We start from the raw sequence: 19,352 nt of genomic DNA on the forward strand, positions 1-19,352 counted from the left end.
TCGTGGGCGTGGGGTGTGCGGGGGGTGGTGGGGTGGGGTGGGTGTGGGGGTGGGTGGTGGCGGGGGGGTCGGTGGGTGGGGGTGGGGTGGGGGTGGTGGGGGTGGGGTGGGTGGGGGGTGGGGGGGTGGGCGGGTGTGGGTGGCGCGGGGGGTGTGCGGGTGGGTGTGGGGGTGGGTGTGCGCGGGTGGGTGTGCGCGGTGGGTGTGCGCGGTGGGTGTGCGGGTGGGTGTGCGGGTGGGTGTGCGCGTGGGTGTGCGCGGTGGGTGTGCGGGTGGGTGTGCGGGTGGGTGTGCGCGTGGGTGTGCGGGTGGGTGTGCGGGTGGGTGTGCGCGGTGGGTGTGCGGGTGGGTGTGCGCGGGTGGGTGTGCGCGGTGGGTGTGCGCGGTGGGTGTGCGGGTGGGGTGCGCGGGTGGGTGTGCGCGGTGGGTGTGCGGGTGGGTGTGCGGGTGGGTGTGCGGGTGGGTGTGCGCGGTGGGTGTGCGCGGTGGGTGTGCGGGTGGGTGTGCGGGTGGGTGTGCGCGGTGGGTGTGCGCGGTGGGTGTGCGCGTGGGTGTGCGCGTGGGTGTGCGCTCGAGACAGGAACCGAGGGGCCGCGCCTTGGTGCTCAGGCGGGAGAGATGAGGGGCCCCACGGGACCCCCAGGAAAGGAGGGGGAGAACCAAGGGATGGCCGGTCTGGAGCCAAGGGAGGAAGGTGTTTCCAGCGCCCAGCAAGGCCCCCCCCCCCTCTCCCCGCCAAGGCCGCAGGTTCAGGCCCCCGCTCCCCTCCCCGCCCCGTGCCCCGCCCGGCGGCCTCTCGGCCTGAGGCCCGATCGCTGGTCCGAAGGCGCCCGAGGCCCGGGGACGCGCGCGTCTCCTTTCTCGGAGGCTTTGGGGCTCGCCCGGGGCCACCTCCTCGGTGCCGGGGCTCGGGGCGTCCGGCCAAGTCCGCGGCGCTCGTCACCGTGACCGGGTACGGGGACTGCGCTCCAGGGCGCGACAACACGACACGGACAGACGCGATGTACCGTCCCGTCCCCCAGTCCCGCCCCTTCGGCTCCTCCAGGTCGGCCCGGCCGTCTGTCCCTTCGGCCGCGCTTGGCCCAAGGCAATGGCCTCGTAGCGGAGCTGGGGGCTCCCCGGCCGGTGCGCTCAGGGACACGGGCTTCTTTTGGGAAAAGTCCGGTTGTCATTATATGAACGGGGACGGGGGTCCCCGCAGAGCCCGCCTGGCCCCCGGGGCGGTGCAGTCGGCCGTGTGCGGGCGGGCGCGCCCCCTGGCGGCGGGAGGCGGGAGCTAGGTGCGAGCGGGCGCGCCCCCTGGCGGCGGGAGGGGGGCTGGGTGCGGGCGGGCGCGCCCCCTGGCGGCAGGAGGCGGGAGCTAGGTGCGGGCGGGCGCGCCCCCTGGCGGCGGGAGGGGGGCTGGGTGCGGGCGGGCGCGCCCCCTGGCGGCGGGAGGGCAGAGCGCGGGGCCGGAACGCTGGGCATCGCTGAGGGTGAGGGGCCAGGCACTGCTCTCTCCACTGTAGGGGTTCAAATGTCCATAATGAAACACAGAAAAGCCCAAACAACCGAACCAACCTGGGCTTCAAAGAAGGATAATTCTTTGACAGTGAAGAAGGGGAAATCTTCCAAGGCTGTGGAATAATGACCCAGCGATAAAAGGGAGTAAACTACCAGGATGCCTGGCGGGCTCAGTCGGTGGAGTGTCCAACTCTTGATCCCGGGGTCCTGAGTTCGAGTCCCACATTGGGCACAGTAAACTATTTTTTAAAAGGTTTTATTTATTTATTTCATGAGAAACACAGAGAGAGAGAGGCCAAGACATAGGCAGAGGGAGACGCAGGCTCCCCAGGGGAGCCAGATGCAGGACTCGGTCCCAGGACCCCGGGATCACGACCTGAGCCCAAGGCAGATGCTCAACCACGGAGCCACTCAGATGCCCCGGACACAGTGAACTATTGATGCACAGTGTGGGTAGATCTCAGAATCGTTACACTGAGTGAAAGAAGCCCGGGAAGGGTGCACACTGTAGGATTCACATGTCGTGGCCTCCAGAGGGGAGAGAGCACGCAAATCTGCAGTGACCCCAGGCAGATCCATGGTTGCCTGGAGTCGGGAGGGCGGCGAGGGAAGGAGGAAGGACCACGGCGCTGAGGAACGTGTTCAGTGTGCTGGCCACGGTGATGGTTTCACAGGTGCACACATACGTGCTCGCCCAGCGAACCGAGTATTTACACATCTGTGGCTTGTTCTGGGTCAGTTCTCTGCATCATCCGTGTGTGTACGTGTCTATAAAACTGGTCAACGTGAACAGTTAAAGGGGAGGAGGGCTCTCTAGACAGAAGAAGCAGGACAGACACACTTTGGCAAATAAAAAATGCAGTGGATTTTCTAGAAATTAACCATTGATACTCACTTTTCCCCAAAAAAACCCAGTTGTAAGAGCGTGAGGAGACTGTAAAGATTGTCTGATTCACTTCCTCCCCCTTCCTGCTTCCCCTTCAGCTCTGGTGTGTTCCTCAAAGCCCATGTGGGCTCCCGGTGACACCTGCCGCGCCCGCCCAACACGCTCACGTGCTCCCCGAGCTCGCCGGTTCCCACACTGGCCCCACCCCGCACTGCGGCCCCAGTGTCCCCTGTCTGTGTGGCGCACAGGTGGCAGGCCACCAGCGGGCGGGTGGTGGGGACTTGTGTCTGCCCTGGGCCTGGAGCCGCGGCAGGGGCTGCTGTGCTTCTGGGAGGGCCTCTAGCACATTCCACAGCTGAGAAAGTCAAGGTAAAGGTGGAGCCGAGTTGACAAGGAGAGGACCCCGGGGTTCAAACCTGGGGCACAGACAGAAACATCAGTAGGACCGGAGCAGATGTGACAAGGCTGAGCCATCAGGGAAACTGCAGAAGCAAGAGTCCAGCGCTCCTTCCGAACCCCAACTGTAGGGTGTGCGGTTCATCCGGGTGACGTGGGCCTGACTGCCCCATCGGGTGCCCCATAGGTGGAGGGGGAAGCAGCAGGAAATGGAGACGGGCTGATCCCGCGAAGGTTTGACTCTCGGTTGCCCTCCCAATGGGAGAAATTGCATTTGTAACAACCTTCACGGAGCCTGGTGATGAGGGGCAAACCAAAGTAGGTGACAGCAAAGGCCGGTTCCAGCTGACAAGCGGGCACAAGGGTGCAAATAGGATGACGTCATAAAAAGCAGCTCAAAGACAACGGGGTAAAAGTACGACCCTTCTTCTCTGGCGCCCCTGGGAGCGTAAGCAGGCCCAGCGAACGAAAGCTGGAGGGAGGCAGTCTGGTGGCAGTGCAAGGGAGGACTGTCATGTGTACCCAAGGGAACTGAAAGCAGGGCCTCAAAGAGATCTCTGGACACCCATGTTCACAAGAGTGTTATTCACAACAGCCAAAGGGTGCAAGCAACCTGACAGACTAATGGAGAAACAAAATGCGGTGCACACACACGACAGGATATCATTCAAAGGGGAGGAAATTCTGGCACCTGCTCCAACGTGGATGAACCCCAACGACATGCCAACTGAAACCAGCCAGACACTTGGCTTGGGCTGAGGGGTGTACAGGGATGGGGAGTTGATTAATGGGGACATCGTTTCTGTTTTGCAAGATGGAAAGAGCTCTTGAGATTGGTTGCACAACAATATGAATGTAGGTGATACTAAAATATACACTTCAAAATGGTTAAGATGGCAAATTTTAGGCTATGTGTATTTTGTCGCAGAATTTTGTTTTTAATGAAAAAGAACATTCACAGGCACCTGGGTGGCTCAGTCAGTTAAGCATCTGACTCTTGATCTCAGCTCAGTTCTCAGTCTTAGGATCGTGAGATCAAGCCCCACACTGGGTTCCACACCCAGCATGGAGCCTACTTAGGAAAAAAACAACATTCAGATGGTCTGAGCTACTCTGAGGTGGGATGGGGGGGCTTCAAGAGGCAATGGAAGTGTGTGTGTATGGGGGGGGTTACTTCCCGTCCTCTTTCTTTGCTCCATCCTGTAAATGGATTTTCTCTGTCCTTCTCCCTCTGTAAATTCTTTGGTAACTCCAAGAGTCATCTCCTCTTCATCCTTACACTCCCCAAAGGCAAAAATGAGCGTCCAAAGAAATGTGCCATGATACTGACGCCCCCAAAGCAAGATCACCAGCCCCAGCAGCCACAGTCGACTCTTCAGGGCACCCTCAGAACAAGAGTGTGCACCTTTGCTCTGGGGCCAGCCTCCACTTGCAGTGTTGCACCAGCAAGAATAACTTTTTAGGGCAGTGCGTTGAGGCTGGCTGGCCTTCCACTGCCCATCCCCTGGCCTTACATCAGAGGCCATACCCAGTGTGTGCTTGCTTCCACTTGCCACTGTTAACGTTTTCGAAGAAACACATGAGAACTAATTTATCAGGGAAGAACATGTACGGGAACCTCTCCTTATACCTTGAAGACCAAGATGTTCCCTGGGCTCACCTCATCACATGCTCTAGTTATCTTCCAGTGGGGCTTTATCAGAGGTTACTCTAGATTACACATTGGTTCAGATACTTCAAATGGCGTTTATTGGTCATCTAGAGGATAGGTGTTACACTAAGGATGAGCTGGATGGATAATCTCTCATCTCACAGTAGCCCTGAGGGGTAAGTCCCCATTATGCAGTTGGGTAAACTGATGCTCAGAGGGCCTCACAATTCCCCCAAAGACATATCATTGTTGAACGGCAAAACTGGGATTCGAACCCTTTTTTGAATTATGCTATTTTGACTCTACTATGCCAACCGCTATATAGATCTTAAACTCAAGATTATAACAACCCAGCAACTTGACATTCAGCTTAATTTGGGAAAGACTTCGTGTTTATCCTGTGCCCAGCTTGGAGAGCTGTAAATTTGGGAGAAGTGGTACTCTTGCTGGGAAGGGCTGACTAACGCTAATGGGTTAATAGCTAGAGAACGGCATGGTATAGAGCATTGATCTGTATAATAATAATATAATAATAGAAATAATAACAGCTAATGTTTACTGAGAACTTACTAAGTTCCAGGCACTTTGGAATGCTTTAAAGTATCCCACAGTAAGCTCGCTTTACACATCAGGAAACCACTGCTTAGAAAGGTCAGGAAAACTGCCCAGAACTACATGGCTGGTAGGGCAGGGTTTGGTCTGTGTCTCTTTCAAAACCCAGGCCCTTAACTGCTCACGATCTCCAGTTGCACATTTTATAGCAACACCACCTCCCTCCCAACTCTGTGCTCTTACACATCTGGCTATGTGTTTAAGACTTACTTCTCTGGTGACATTGCCAGCGCCTCAAGAGTGTAGAGCCCGCTGGGGGTGCTGGGTAAATGGCTGGCGAATGATTGATCCATGTGGTTACATCTCTGAGTCAGAGGACAGAGGGGAGCTTTACAAGAGAATTTGGAGAGAACGTAAGCAGCTTCCTGTGGGGGCAAAAGCCCAGTTCCCTCTCTTGGCAGTGTAGGATCATGGAATGAGGGAACACAATTGCTCCACTATTAAAAGGAAAAAATGAAACCTTCAAAACTCCCCAATGTCTGCAGAATAAGTAAGGTCCCGATGCCCGGCCTGAATGCGTAGATTTAATTTCAAATGGATCCAGACTGGAAATGCTCATGAGGTATCTGGCAAAAAGCCATCTTCCTCTTAGGCCTCAGAGAAACTCATAAGAAGTTTCCAAGGATAATGAGCAGCAAACAATAAAAAATAATCAAGTGGAGATCCCTGGGTGGCTCAGTGGTTTAGCGCCTGCCTTAGGCCCAGGGCCTGATTCTGGAGTCCCGGGATCGAGTCCCACGTCGGGCTCCCTGCATGGAGCCTGCTTCTCTCTCCTCCTGTGTCTCTGCCTCTCTCTCTCTCTGTGTCTATAATAAATAAATAAATAAATAAATAAATAAATAAATAAATAAATAAATAAAATAAAATAAAATAAAATAAGAAAGATGATGTTGGGGTGCCTGGGTGGCTCAGTAGGTTAAGTGTCTGCCTTTGCCCCAGGTCATGATCCCAGGGTCCTGGTATAGAGCCCTGCATGTGCTTCCCTGCTCAGTGAGGAGTCTGCTTTTCCCTCTGTTTTGGCCTCTTCCCCCTTTCCACTGCTTGCATGCTCTCTCTCAAATAAATCTGCTTTTTAAAAAGACATTAAAGAGACCCCTGCGTGGTTCAGTCAGTTAAGTGTCTCGCTTCAGCTCAGTTCATGTCCAGGTCCTGGGATCAAGCCCTGCATCAGGCTCCCTGCTCAGCAGGGAGCCTGCTTCTCCCTCTGCCTACTGCTCTCCCTGCTAGTTCTCTCTCTCTCAAATAAATAAATAATATCTTTTAAAAAACACATTAAAGTAGCCATGAATGAATGGAGAAACAGGCCCTGTTTATAAATCAAAAGGCAGATTATTATAAAAATATCAATTCTCCCCACATGATCTAAGGTTTAGTCCAACCCCAACAAAATCCCCCAGATTGTTTTTTCCCCATAGAAGAGGCCAAGCCAATTCCAATACATATATGGGGAAATGCAGAGTAGTCAATACTTTTTTTTGAAAAAGGTGGGAGGACGTGCATGAGGATGTTTAGGCTCATTCTGAAGCTGTGGTCACTGGGACGGGCTGGTGCGGGCATAGGGCCAGGCTTGACTACAGATGTGCGCTCCATCTAAACAACCCTGTCTCGGGACAGAGAAAGCTTGGCAGGGCCCAGGGGAAGGCGGATGTGACCCCTGGAGGTGAGAGATGGGGGTGCAGCTGGCCACTGGCCACAAGGCAGGGAGTTCCTTGTGTGAGCTTTGTAAAGTCACCCCTGCCCCAGCCTCAGCCTTCCCACCGGTGAAGAAAGCAGATGGAACTAGGAAGCCACGGGGACCTTCCCAGCTCTGCTTTATCCAGTCCTGTGTTGGACGTGGTGGCCATCGTCTGCAGCAGAAAGCCAGAGCATTGGGCAGGCTGCACCACTGACAACCTTTTGATGCTTTTTCCTTTTGTCCTCCTCCAGGTGCCCTCAAAACAGAGCGCCAGCGAGCACCGAGAGGGCAGCAGCATCTCCAGGTAGGTGCCAGGATGGGGCGAGCGCGTTTCCTCTGCCAGAAGCCACAGCTGCTTGTGTGGGCTCCAGCTGCCCACGGAGCCCTTGTGGCACGCGGGTCCCAGCTCCTCCACCAGATGCAGCTGCCTCCTGAGAGGGAAGGTCCCAGCCATGGGAGTGCGCAGAAGCTCCATGGCCTCACAGCCACCTTGATCTTCCTCCTGAGAGAGGCCCCGATGCAGATCATCCGGGGTGTGCCCAGTCCTCGCTGCTTCACTCAGAAATCATGTGCAGTAGCACATCTGTGGATGAGGCTGCACGAGTTTGCAGCCTACAGGGAGGGCAGGTGGTCCCCTGTAATCCCATTACAATTTTAGCAGTAACATGCTTTTAAAACCCCTGGGAAGTGGGGGATCCCTGGGTGGCTCAGCGGTTGAGTGCCTGCCTTCAGCCCAGGGTGTGATCCTGGGGAGCCAGGATCAAATCCCACCTCAGGCTCCCTGCATGGAGCCTGCTTCTCCCTCTGCCTGTGTCTCTGCCTCTCCTCTCTCTCTCTCTCTCTCTCAGTCTCTCTCTCTATGTCACTCATGAATAAATAAAATAAAATAAAATAAATAAAATAAAATAAAATAAAATAACCCCCCTGGGAAGTGTCAGCGAAGGAACCCAGGCCCAGAGCCCAGGCCTTCAGTGTCTGCTCCAGGCCTTCCGCATGGCTCCGGGCCGCCTGAGGATTTCAGGGCAAGAGAGGCCCAGCACGAGGCTGGGCTAGGATGGCCTTGGGCCCCTGGCCACTCTGCCCCACCCTACCCATCTGGTTGCCTTACCTCTAAAGGGATGACAGTGACCTGCCCCCGTCACTGGGATGTGGGTGACTCTGGTCCTTAAGACCATGGATGTGAACAGGTGTAATGCTGAGGGCTCACGGAGGAGCTGGTAATGATTAAACTGGCCTGAAGGCCAGGTGGGAGTTCACCCAGGAGACAGGAGGAAGGAGCACCCCGGGATCGGGAAGGGTAGGTCGGAGCTGGCATCTGCAGGCAGGTGGCGGTTAGCCCAGGGACCGGCGGGGCCTGGACGGCGGGAAGCTCCCCGAGGGACAGAGGGCCTAGGTGCCAAGCTGCAGCCACTGGCCCCCGCTTTCGAGTGGGAACATCCTGGGACCCCTCGGAGGCGTAGAGGTGAAGCAGTGGGAAACCTTACCTGCCCTCCACCCCCAGCCCTGGCATCCCAGGCCCAGAGCCTCCGCCAGCATCCGGGAGAGCCCCAGTGCTCCCTCAGACCCTCCTCCTCGGGTCGTCTGGACCGCCGCTGGCTGTGCCCGCCCCAGGGTGGTCTCGGGTGCCAGGACAGGGTGGAGTCCCACTGCAGCAGCCACCCCAAGGGCCCAGGCCACTGCACTGGGCTGAGCCAGATGCCTGCACCCCGAGCTCTGTGCTGGGGACCCAGGGACATGCCTGCCTGAGGCCCCGCAGGACCACTCAGCTGCCACTGATTCTAAAGAGCATGAGCGGTGACTTTCTTCACCTTTCATCAACCTGAGGAATTCAGAAGGGTTAAATTCTACCTGGAATGAATTAGCTCTTTCTTCTGCCTTTTAAATGAAGAGGCCCCTGCAGCTGCGCACTCCAGGAGGCGCCTCAGGCCTCCTCACCACCCTCACCACCCTCACCACCCTCACCACCCTCACTAGGACTCTCCCTTGCCCCCCCCTTCCCTCCCTCGCTCACCTGCTTTCCTGGGAGGCTCCCTCAGCCCCCCTGCCCTCCTCCCGCCACCCCCTGCTGCAGACCTCCGTGGCTTCGGCCCCCTTCCTTCCCGGCCTCCTCCCCTCCCCCGGCTCTGCTGTCAGAACCCGGCTGAACGGCATTTCTGGGAGAAATGTCCTAACATCTGCAGGTTACTTTGAAATACCTCCAGAAATCAGATGAAGTTAGATGTGTGATAAAGTAAATACGGGGAAAAATGTGTATTGAGTTAATCGTTGAATCTACAATTTCAACCTCTCTGTATGCTTCGAAGTCTTTGTAATAAAATGTTGGAGAGAAAAATCCTTCAAAGCCCAGTTAAAATATCTTCCCCCAAACTCTTGCCCTGCCCTCCATCCTGGTCAAGCTGGTGTCGCTCCCTCCTTTGTTGGCGCCCAGCCTCCACACTTGTGACCTGTGAGGCAGCAGGTACACACGGCGGCCTGTCTGGCTCCTATCCTCGCTCAGCCTCACGAAGGCAGCACGGGCATCTGACTCATCCCTGGTCCCTCACCACACCGGGCACATGGTAGGTGGCTCATGGATGCTGGTTGAAAGGACCGTTTGATGTGAAACTGGGCCATGAGGGCCTTGACCCCTGAGTCCTGATCATCCTGACATCTGTGTCCTTTTCCTGAGGGGCCAGGTCGGAGAGACATGGAAGCAGCAGGGCTGAGCCGGTCAGGCTGGCTTGAGGACAGGGCTGGCCTGACCTGAGGTCCCAGGACTAGGTGACAGAAAGTGAGGGCACATGGAGGGGAAGCCTGGTGACTCTGGTGGCTCTTGTCTGCACCTGCCGCTGAGGATCACTTGGCCCAGCTGCCTGGGTTCACAGGTGGGGAAAGAGGCCACCTGTTTGACTGGCAGAGGAGCATGGGCTCCTTCTCTAGCACGGCAGCAAGCCTCCGGCTGGCAGGTGGGAGGCCACTGTCCCACACCTGGCGGCGGGCAGCTCTGGGCTGCAGACCTTGCATCCCCTTCAGACTCAGCCTGACCCCACGCCCACACCCTCCCACCTATCAAAAGTTCTGGGGAGGCCAAGGCCAGTGCCAGGAGAGCAGCCTGAAAGAAAGGAAACTTTGGGGTACAGCGACCACCACCCAAAAGTCCCTGTGATGTCCAGAAAGTCAGAGAGTGAGGTTGGGCCACCAGGTGTGGGCTGGGGAGAAGCACTTTGTGGAGCCCGGGCAGCAGGAACAGGGGTCTGACTCTGGTCGCTTCTCCCATGCCCGCGCCCTACCTGCTGCAGGAGCTCCTGTCTGACCCCACAAGGGTGCAGGCGCAGTGAGTCAATCAGGCAGCGGATATCTCACAATGCAGCTCACATTTGCTAAGGGCTGAGCAGCGTGCAAGATTTGGTGTCATGTGGTGCATTAGCTTTTTTTTTTTTTTTAAGATTTTATTTATTTATTCATGAGAGAGAGACAGAGACACAGGCAGAGGGAGAAGCAGCCTCCCTGCAGGAAGCCCGATGCAGGACTCGATCCCGGGACCCCGGGATCACTCTCTGAACCGGAGGCAGATGCTCAACCACTGAGCCACCCAGGCGCCCCTCTGCATCATCTTATTTATGTCCCAGAGTGAACGTGTGCACACAGTTCTGTTTTAGAGGAAAAAACAAAACAAAACAAAAAAACCACTGATGCTCAGAGATGCAAATGCCTTGTCCAAGGTCACAAAGCTAGTAAGTAGCAGAGCTGGGATTCGAACTCAGGCCTTTCCACCCTGAGGGCCCCGACCCTCAAACGCCCCGGGCTCTGGCTTCCTCGCAGGGAAGGTCCCCTCTGGGCGACACCGTCCTAGGCCACGAGCCAGAGGAACAGGCAGAGGCCGCTCCTGTGAAAGATGGAGAAGGTATCCCCGGGGCAAAGGCTTTCGGTTTTGGTTTAGGGAGGGATCAGAAGTCCCTGAGGGGCCCTCATAAAGATGACGTGTTTAAAGGTGACATCTTGTCTCCTGACCCCCCCGTCCGTGTTTCTGGCCCACAGAACCCTGGATGGCAGCCCCAGGAGGCCCGAGAGGCAGCCGGGCACCTCGGTCATCTCGTACGACTACTCGGAAGAGGAGCTGATGGCCAGCATCGAGCAGGAGTACTGTCGCTGAGGGTGGGGACAGCCCTGCAGGCGCCCCGCCGCTCCTCCGCCACCCGCCCCCGCCAGACTGGGGACTGGGCCTGTGCACCCCCGCCCGCCCCGGCCCTGCCCAGGCTGTGGCTGGAGCTGAGCCCCCTTCGACACGCGGTTACGCCGGGCTCCTTCGAAACATGCGGCTTCCAGCTTGCAGCGAGGGGGTCAGCTGTGCAGCCCGGCCCAAAGGCAGCACGGGGCTGCCCCAGGGGTGCGGGCCGGGTGATCCTGGGTGTCTGGGGAGGGCTCGGCAGCGAGGTTGTCCCGCAGCCTGCAATGCTTCCCCTCCCTGCTGGCCCTCTGCCCTGCCCGGGGACAGCTCAGACTGGCTTCCAAGGCACTTCCTGGCACGGCAGCAGGCTTGCTGAGCTGGCGGGAGCCACCCTGGTTCTGCACTAGAACCACCTGGTCTGGGCCTGAGAGTCTGCATTTCTAACCAGCTCCCAGGTGACACCCAAGCTCCTGGACAGCCGCCTCCCTCGGGGGAGGAAGGATTGAGTCCAAGCTCTAGACCTTATGTGACTCTTCCTTCCTGGCGCTGGGGCTGCTCAGAGCCACAACCCCCCTGGCTCCCTGAAGACAGGCCTGTTCCCCTCCTCGGCAGGTGTGGCGGGAGGAGAGCGCACGGCTGGGAGCTGGAGCCCCCAGTTCTGATCCTGCAAGCACTTCCACCCTGTGGGCCTCAGTTTCTCTCTCTAGAAATGAGGTCCTGACAATCTGGGGTTAGGCAATTCCAGGCTTCCCCTTCCCTGATCTCTGCTCCCTGCCTCCCCCCAACCCCCCACCCAGGGGCGCAGAACTGCCTCTGTTGCTGCAGGGGAGCACCCCAGCCCACCTTAAGGAGGTCTTGAGGAACACCTGCTATCACCACACCACTGACTGCCCGGTGGGACCAGAGTACTCTCCTCCCACTGGGTAGAAGGTCGAAAGTCACGGCCATGAGGCCAGGAAAGCCCCAGAACATTCCCATCTGACAGATGAGAAAGCCGATTTGCCAGAGATGCCTGTGAGTCCCAGGCAGGCCCAGGAGAGCCACAGCCAGACTGGAAGATGGGACTCCTGCAGGGGCGCAGGCGGGGCCGGCCTGGGAAGAAGGCTCTGGGTGGCAGGCGGTTCGGGGAGCAGCGGGGAGGGTGTCGGAACAAAGGGGCATGTGGGCACGACGTCAGCTTTGGCCAAAACCAGAATGGGTCTCAGCTTGTCACATTTACCACCAACTCAGCAGCCTCCCTGGCATCGTCTGCAAGATGCAAGAGCTTTCCGGACGCAGACGCAGGGCCCCTTGGCACTGTCCCCGGACCCACAGGCCTGTTGCCGTCACAGGCAAACGGGTGTTTCCATGAACTTTTATTACTTGGCAAGACAGTCTTTGATCAGATGTTCCACGGCTGGAAGATTCTTACTGCCGAGCCAGAGGGTGGCGCGCAGAGCCTTCCAACTACTGCCCCTTGGGGAGTGGCTCCGGACCCCCCCCCCCCCCCGCCCGAAGCGAGAGCTACTCCCCACCCAAGCCCAAATCATTTCTTTTGACCAAAGATGAAAGCCATTACCATTTTAATAATACAAAAATTTCTTTGAAAAAGATGATAAAATTTTATTTCTCACCACCAGACCAGGTCTTCAATTTAATGATGCAAAATGTTTACAGTTTTACATCGTTAGTCTGTTAAAACAGAACATGTTCAGCCAGTTTCCTGAATTTTCCAGTGGAAACCTCATACAACTCTTAATGAGATAAAAGTGTTAAGAAAAAGAATAAATTTCTCCTGTGGTTACTATGGTCTGTGTCCATGTCAAGGTGAATGCGCACAATCGAAGCAAAGCAGTTGTTCTCAGGCCTTTTTTTTTTTTTTTTTTTTAAGTTCCCTGAATTCGAGAAAGTGTCTTCTGAACAGTGGCCAGCCAAATAAGATCGTGGGTTCCAGCTGCGAGGTGGAGGGTGGCCAAGTGGCCTCGGGAGAGGTGTTAGCCCGGGGGGGTGCAGGTCCAGGGGGTGCCGGCCCAGAGGGAGTGCCAGTCTGGAGGGGTGCTGGCCCATGGGCAAGGGGGGGTCCAGGGACGCCGGCCAGGGGGGTGCCGGCCCAGGGGGCGGCGGGGAAGGCCTGGAAGTGCTCTTGCACGCACTGCTTCAGCCCTTCCCGGGGCAGCTCGGTGTGCCTCCCGCGCCCAGCCTTTGGCTCTGGAGCTGAGTGCAGGACCTGCTCACGGGCGGGGAGGAACGTGGCTGAAGCAGAGGCAGGAAGAATAAGGCCTCAGAGTCTGAAGTGACAAGGACACACATTGGTGCCTGGGACAGTCTAAGCAGCGCACGTGCATCTCCTGGTTTCCGTGGTGGACACAGTCCTGTGAGAGCCTGCAGAGTGCCAGGAATTCAGAAAACACACCTGATTCCCGGCTCTGAGAAGCGTCGTGGCCATTCTCTTGGGGGAGGAGCACCATCGCCGTCACCTCCCTCTGCCGTTGTCCGTGTGTTCCCAAGCCACTCCTCTCGGGCACCCTCCTCCTCACTGTGAGATGAGCTTTCCTGAGACTCGCCCCTTTGATGGTCCAAAATCTTTTTTTAAAAAAAGATTTTATTTATTTGAGACAAAGAGCGCATGAGCGAGGGGAGGGGAGAGGATCTCCAGCAGACTCCCCACGGAGCGTGGAGCCTGACGTGGGGCTCGATCTCACGACCTGAGGTCAAGACCTGAGCCGAAATCAAGAGTTGGATGCTCAACTAGCTGAACCCCCCGGTGCCCCTGGATGGTCCAACTCAGAGTCACTCCCATGGGCCACCCATCATGCACCAAGCCGGGCCCCGGTGAGGCCCCGGAGGCTCCCCTCTGTGCCCCCCACGGCCCTGTCTCCTGAGCTCCTGCTGCCGGGAGCCTGGTCCTCTGCCGGGTGCCCAGGTGGCGCCTGAGCAGGAGCTGGTCTCTGCCCCCGAGGCCGTGCCGTCTCCGGGGTGGGCACACCTGTAAACGTACTTGCTGCGAGGGGACGGGCTCAGAGGAGCGCAGCCGATGCCCCAGCGGAGGCCCAACCTATGTGGTGGAGGCTCTCCCGCTCTGGCCATGATTAGGAAAAAAGCCTTCTGGGGGGCCGTGGAGAGGACAAACCATATCTGAGGCTCTGAAGGTCGGTGCCCTCCTCTAGGAAGGAGGCCACCCCAAATCAGCCCTTTGGTGTGGTGTCATCAGGACCCCCTGGGGACAGATCTGACCTTCACAGGTGGACAGGGCTGTTTTCTGTGATGCAAGCATCCGTTTCCAGAGCTGGGGAGGCAAAGCTGCTTTTTCTGTGGGGTGTGGACCCTGGGAAGGGAAGGTGACAGGAAGTGAGCATCTGCTGGACGCCCGTGGAGCTGGGGTCCGGGGTGTGGCCACACAGGAGGCTCACAGAGCCTGTGCCTCTTGTGGTGTCTGGGGCCCGCGTCAGGAGCTTGTGGTCAGCTGTCAACAGTGACACCACTTGGCAGCACGCATCCCAGTGGCAGCGCAGGTCAGGACTGCCTGGCTCCGTCCCTGGGGAGCTGCCGCTGGAAACTTCGGGCGAGCTCAGCCCCAAGAGGCTTAGGACAGTTTGTAGGAAAGGGAAGGAACCGCAGAGGGAAGGGCCAAGTTTCCTACTAATCCGACAGGAGAGAATCTGAGTGGAAAATAAAAACAGGGACACCAGGGTGACCCAGCGGTTAAGCACCTGCCCCTGGCTCAGGGCGTGATCCGGCGTCTCAGGATCGAGTCCGACGTCGGGCTCCCTGCCTAGAGCCTGCTTCTCCCTCTGCCTGGGTCTCTGCCTCTCTCTCTGTGTGTCTTTCATGAATAAATAAAATCTTAAAAAAGAAAAGAAAAGAAAAGAAAAACAACACGACCTTGGTAGCACCTATGGTGAGGTTACAGACATTGTGTGCGTGAGAGAGAGCGTGAGTGTTCACAGTCTGTACAAGTGCCTGAAGACGGGACGGGTGCTGTGCAAGCCCAGGGGAGGGACCGGGAGCCGCTGCGGCCTGGCTCCTGCGGCCCCCGCTGCGCCCTCGCCCTTGGAAAGGGGGCGTCGAAGTAGCCGGGCTCCCTGAGGAGGCTCCCTGAGGAGGCCGATCAGCTTCTCTCTGCAGCGAGAGCCGGGAGGGGGTGAGCCAGGAGAGGCCCGCGTGGAGGAGGAGGCCCGGACCCCACGCTCGGCCCCACTTTCCAGCAAGTGGCCCGGGGACCGTAGCTCGCTCATCTTGTCCCCGGGCAGAGGGCCCCGTCCTTCCTACTGCCCACGGGTCCTGGGAGGCCCGCACGACAAACGGCTGGCTGGGAGCTGTCACCGCCCAGCCCGTGCGGGTAAGAGGTGGCGGCCTGGTCGCGACGGGGGCTGTGGGTGGAGGAGCTGGCCTGTGCCCCACAGGAGGCCGACTGGGCCTGGGGCTCGGGGTTTGGACTGCCTGAGGCACGGCTCTTCCTCAGGGACGCCCCGGAGGTTACGAGCAAGGACCCACGGCTTCGAGCCCCCCTCCACTTGCCAGCAGGAGTTGGGCCTTTTCCAGGTGTTCCCTCTCTTAATGTTGCAGAGGTTCCCCCCGCGGTGGTCTCACTGGGCTGGGAGCCCGTGCTCGAGGGGCCCCTCGAGGCCAACCGCAGGCCTCTGGGCCCTGGGAGTAAACGCAGCCACTGCAGAGCCATCTCAGGGTGGTTTGGGCAAGGGCATGCCCCCTCTGTGATGCTTTGGGAGGGGTGTCCCACAGCTGAACTGCCTGGGCACCCGTGTCACAGCTCCCTGGGTTCGCACAGTGCATCCCTGGGATTGAACGTTGAGCCAGGTGGACATGGGGTTGGGGCCTCGGGCTCCGTGGGCACAGTTGCCTTGGGTTTCAGGCTGTTGCCACGGGTTGCTCAGGGCCACCCTGGGTGGGTCTCCAGGCTTCTCTGCATCACCCCCTCTTCCTCGGCACATCTGTCCTTCCACCCCTCACCACCCTAGAGTCCTTGGGCCCTCGGTGCCAATCTCCTCAACTTGGGGACTCCTCTGGGTCCTGCCTGCTTTCCCCTCCCTCCAGGGCACCCTGGAAACGTCTGCAAGGCAGCAAACTGGGGGCGATCGCAGGGTTCACCCCACTTGTTTCCTCTCAGGGGTGACTAGCTTTCATGTCCTACGGTCCAGTTCCTTGAAAACACTAGGATGGCGATTTTATCTGGGTGGGTTTTCCCTTACTTGCTCTTTCATTCTTCTTACCTTTTCTTTCTTCCCTCCTTCCTTCCTTTCTTCTTTCTTTCTCTTAAGAGTTATTTATTTACTTGAGAGAGAGAGAGAAAAAAAGAGCGAGCACGAGTGGGGTGAGGAGGGGAGGGAGAGAGAATCTCAACCAGACTCTCTACTGAGCAGAGCCGGATGCCAGGCTCGATCTCAGGACCCCAAGATCACCACCTGAGTCCAAACCAAGAGTCAGATGCTCAAGGACCTGGACCACCCAGGCGTCCCCTCCCTTACTCTTTCAGCTGAGAGGGTGTATTCAGTTCTTGTTACTCCGTCTTGGGCAGAAGCAGAATTTGTATTTCTATTATTTTAATGTCCACACGGTTCGCAAGTTGGCCCGTGCAGTCCCTTGGAATGATTCCTTTGCTGTTTAGCACGGTCCCTGACGCTCTCGAAGTCAGCTGGCAACACGAGAATACTCTAAGCCTGTTCTGATGTTTCTGTGCCCCTTCAGGGAGCCCTGGCTCTTTTGGGTAGGAAACAACGAAGCTTTTTTTTAAGTAGGCAACAAACCTAGCATGGAGCCCCATGCGGGACTTGAACTCTCCACCCTGAGATCAAGACCTGAGCTGAGGTCATGAGTCAGATGCCTAACCCGAGGAGCCCCCGGGCGCCCCACCTAAGGCTTTCTGCCACATGCAAAATAAAGGCACCAGACCCTGAGATAGATGCATGGCCTCTTCAGCTTAGGCCTCATTACATATGTAAGGAAATTAAAGTTTAGAAAAGTAGGGTATCTTTCAGCAACAAAGGAGTCGGCCTGCAGCAGGCCAAGTCGACACTACCTACCAAAGCAGCCTGCAGGAAATCCAGGGCCTGTCAGACCCCTTTGTGGGAAAGAAGGCCTCTCGGGGCACCTGGGGGTGGTGGGTTGTGGTGGGAGAGGACTCAGTCTGTTAAGTGACCGACTCTTGATTCTAGCTCAGGTCACGATCTCGGAGTCCTAGGATTAAGCCTCGTGTTGGGCTCCACGCCTATGGGCTCCACGCCAAGCGGAGAGTCGGCTTCAGGATTTTTGTCTCCTTACATCCACATGCCCTACAAATAAATAAATAAGTCTTTAAAAAAAAAAAAAAAAAAAAACAAGGAAAGCAAAGAAGGCCGTTCTCTCCTGTGCCGCCTCTGCCCTGGGCCATCCACTGGTCTGCATGCACGCCCTCGGACTGGACACTGGGAGACAGGACTGCCTACCTCCTGGCTTTCCCTATCAAGACCCGACAGCCTTTGCTGCTCAAAGCCCATCTATTTTTTAGCATTTTTCTTCTCTCTGCAGGTCTGGAGCCTCCTGACTGAACTCCCGCCCCAGCCTCATCACTCCAGCTCCTCAACCAGCGCAGCCTGACTAGAGCTGGAACTTCTCTCCATTTAGCACACGCTGAGGGAGTCACCTGCCCCTCGAAGGAGGCTAGGTCTTAGGGACACAGACCAGCCACGAGGAAGGGCTGCCCGCCCTGTCCTCGGGGAAGCCACAGTCTACAGAAGGGGACAAACAGGTAAACACAGGTGTGAGTACAGTGACAGGTGCCATGAAAGATTGGGGACAGTTAATTACCCAGGAGAGGCGATAGGGTGTTGGCATGAAAGGAGGTTCGGGAAAGGGGGAGGAGGGACAAAGACCCACATCTTCCCCAGATCCCTCATGGGAATCCAGGTGAGTCTGCAGCAGATGTGGGCTGCTTCCCTACTCCCACCTGCCCTGGGGAACCCTCAGCGATGCCTGCCTGGCCCTTAGGGAAGGCATGAGGCTGCCGCCCCGGCAGTGGCCCCTCCACTTGCACCAGGGCCCTCACACTCCACCCTCTGGCACCTAGAGCCTTGGGGCTGAGGGGGTTGGACATTGGCATCTTTGTCCTGCGCTAGCTGCTGTTCTGGTCCAGGGCCTGGAAGCTGAAAGACCTTCCCTTCACCTTTACTTCCCATGTTCCTCCAGGAGAACTTCCAGTGGTACAGGCAATCAGCCACTCACTGCACAGTGCTCCCTGACCCTTGATCCTCTTTTATTCTGTGAAATGTTCATGTGTTTTCACATCTTACCTGCAGGACGAGCTCTTTGGGGGCAGAAACTAGAACGACTCATCTCTGGGTTTCTGCTCCAACAGGAAAGTTCATTGAAAGTTGTTGGATGGTGGATAAATGGATGGGTGGAGAGGGAGTAGATGGGTGGATGGATGGGGGGGGGGGGTAGGTGGATGTGATAGGATCCCTGTCATATGGGAGCCTGTATTTCAGTGAGTTTATTAGGTTTGCAATAAAACTCCATAAAATACAAGTTTTAGACTTCAAGACAGAACCTGTAGGGATCCCTGGGTGGCACAGCGGTTTAGCGCCTGCCTTTGGCCCAGGGCACGATCCTGGAGATCCTCATGGAGCCTGCTTCTCCCTCTGCCTACGTCTCTGCCTCTCTCTCTCTTTCTGTGTGACTATCATAAAGTTAAAAAAAAAAAAGAACCTGTAGGCTCCAGAGTCCAGAAAAGGGGTGCCCTGGGAAGGCTCCCTGGCTGCCATCAGAACTGCATACTGAGAGCTGAGGAGGACATGTGAGCACTCACCGTCACTATATAGGACTGTCATCTCATCGTACATGTGTTACCTCCTCAGTACTCAGCTTGTGGCATCTTGTTTCTCCTTTATCATCTTGCTTGTTGGCCAATTTGTCCTCTGAGCTCAGCAAGACACGCTGGGGAAAAGCCACCTGTTTGCAGAGCCAGCTCAGGACAATCCTGGAACCCACTGGGACCCAAGCTTCTTAGGGAGTGATTAAGAGGCCTTTGGGAATGAGCCTTCCTTCAAGGGGACTGTGTCTCACCCCTCTAGGGTGGGGAGTCCCGGTACCTGGGCTATCTCCCAGGACAGGGCCTGGCTTTCAGGAAAATGTCTCAAGTTCCTCTCCATAGAAGTCCTTAAACAAAAAAGCAAGTGGAAAGCACGGGAACAGTGGGTGTTAAGCCAGGAAGCAGAACCTTGGTGACAACAGAGGAAGAACAGCAAGTACAAATTCATGAAGCTGAAGGTACCACACTTGTGGCTGTTCCCCAGAAACAAAGATGTTGGGAGTTGGAAAGACTTTTCTAGGGGGACTGCTGAATGCAAAGCCACCCCATCCCTGCCACATGCACACTTGCACACACGACCAGGAGCAGTGTGGCCTTGGGAATCACACCCCAGGGTGGCCAGCTTTGGAAGGCAGGGAGTCCACAGGACTGTGACAGACTGAGCGTCAAGCGAGGGAGGAGTCTGGGTGATGCCAAGGTTTT

At 57.0% G+C, this 19,352-nt stretch overlaps 2 protein-coding genes across 3 annotated transcripts in view; both read left to right on the forward strand.

Moving 5' to 3' along the window:
• The window catches only part of CYS1 (cystin 1), a 21,684-nt gene extending 9,028 nt beyond the window's left edge, over positions 1 to 12,656 (forward strand). Inside the window, exons 2-3 of the mRNA XM_041754758.1 lie at positions 6,975 to 7,027; positions 10,741 to 12,656. Of these exons, the coding sequence (XP_041610692.1) occupies positions 6,975 to 7,027; positions 10,741 to 10,855 (168 nt within the window). The 3' untranslated portion in view covers positions 10,856 to 12,656. The remainder of the gene's footprint in view (positions 1 to 6,974; positions 7,028 to 10,740) is intronic.
• Positions 515 to 1,330, forward strand: LOC121490770 (translation initiation factor IF-2-like). Of its 2 annotated transcripts, none has more exons than XM_041754756.1 (2): positions 515 to 843; positions 888 to 1,330. In XM_041754756.1, exons 1-2 carry the CDS (start codon positions 619 to 621, stop codon positions 1,278 to 1,280), a joined length of 618 nt encoding a protein of 205 aa, XP_041610690.1. In that variant the 5' UTR covers positions 515 to 618; the 3' UTR covers positions 1,281 to 1,330. The 2 variants fall into 2 exon arrangements, with proteins under 2 accessions (XP_041610690.1, XP_041610689.1); XM_041754755.1 differs by having other exon boundaries at positions 515 to 829; positions 874 to 1,324.
• Positions 12,657 to 19,352: the final 6,696 nt, after the last annotated feature.

The sequence above is a fragment of the Vulpes lagopus genome, chromosome 5 (genome assembly GCF_018345385.1).
Source record: "Vulpes lagopus strain Blue_001 chromosome 5, ASM1834538v1, whole genome shotgun sequence".
Taxonomy (NCBI): domain Eukaryota; kingdom Metazoa; phylum Chordata; class Mammalia; order Carnivora; family Canidae; genus Vulpes; species Vulpes lagopus.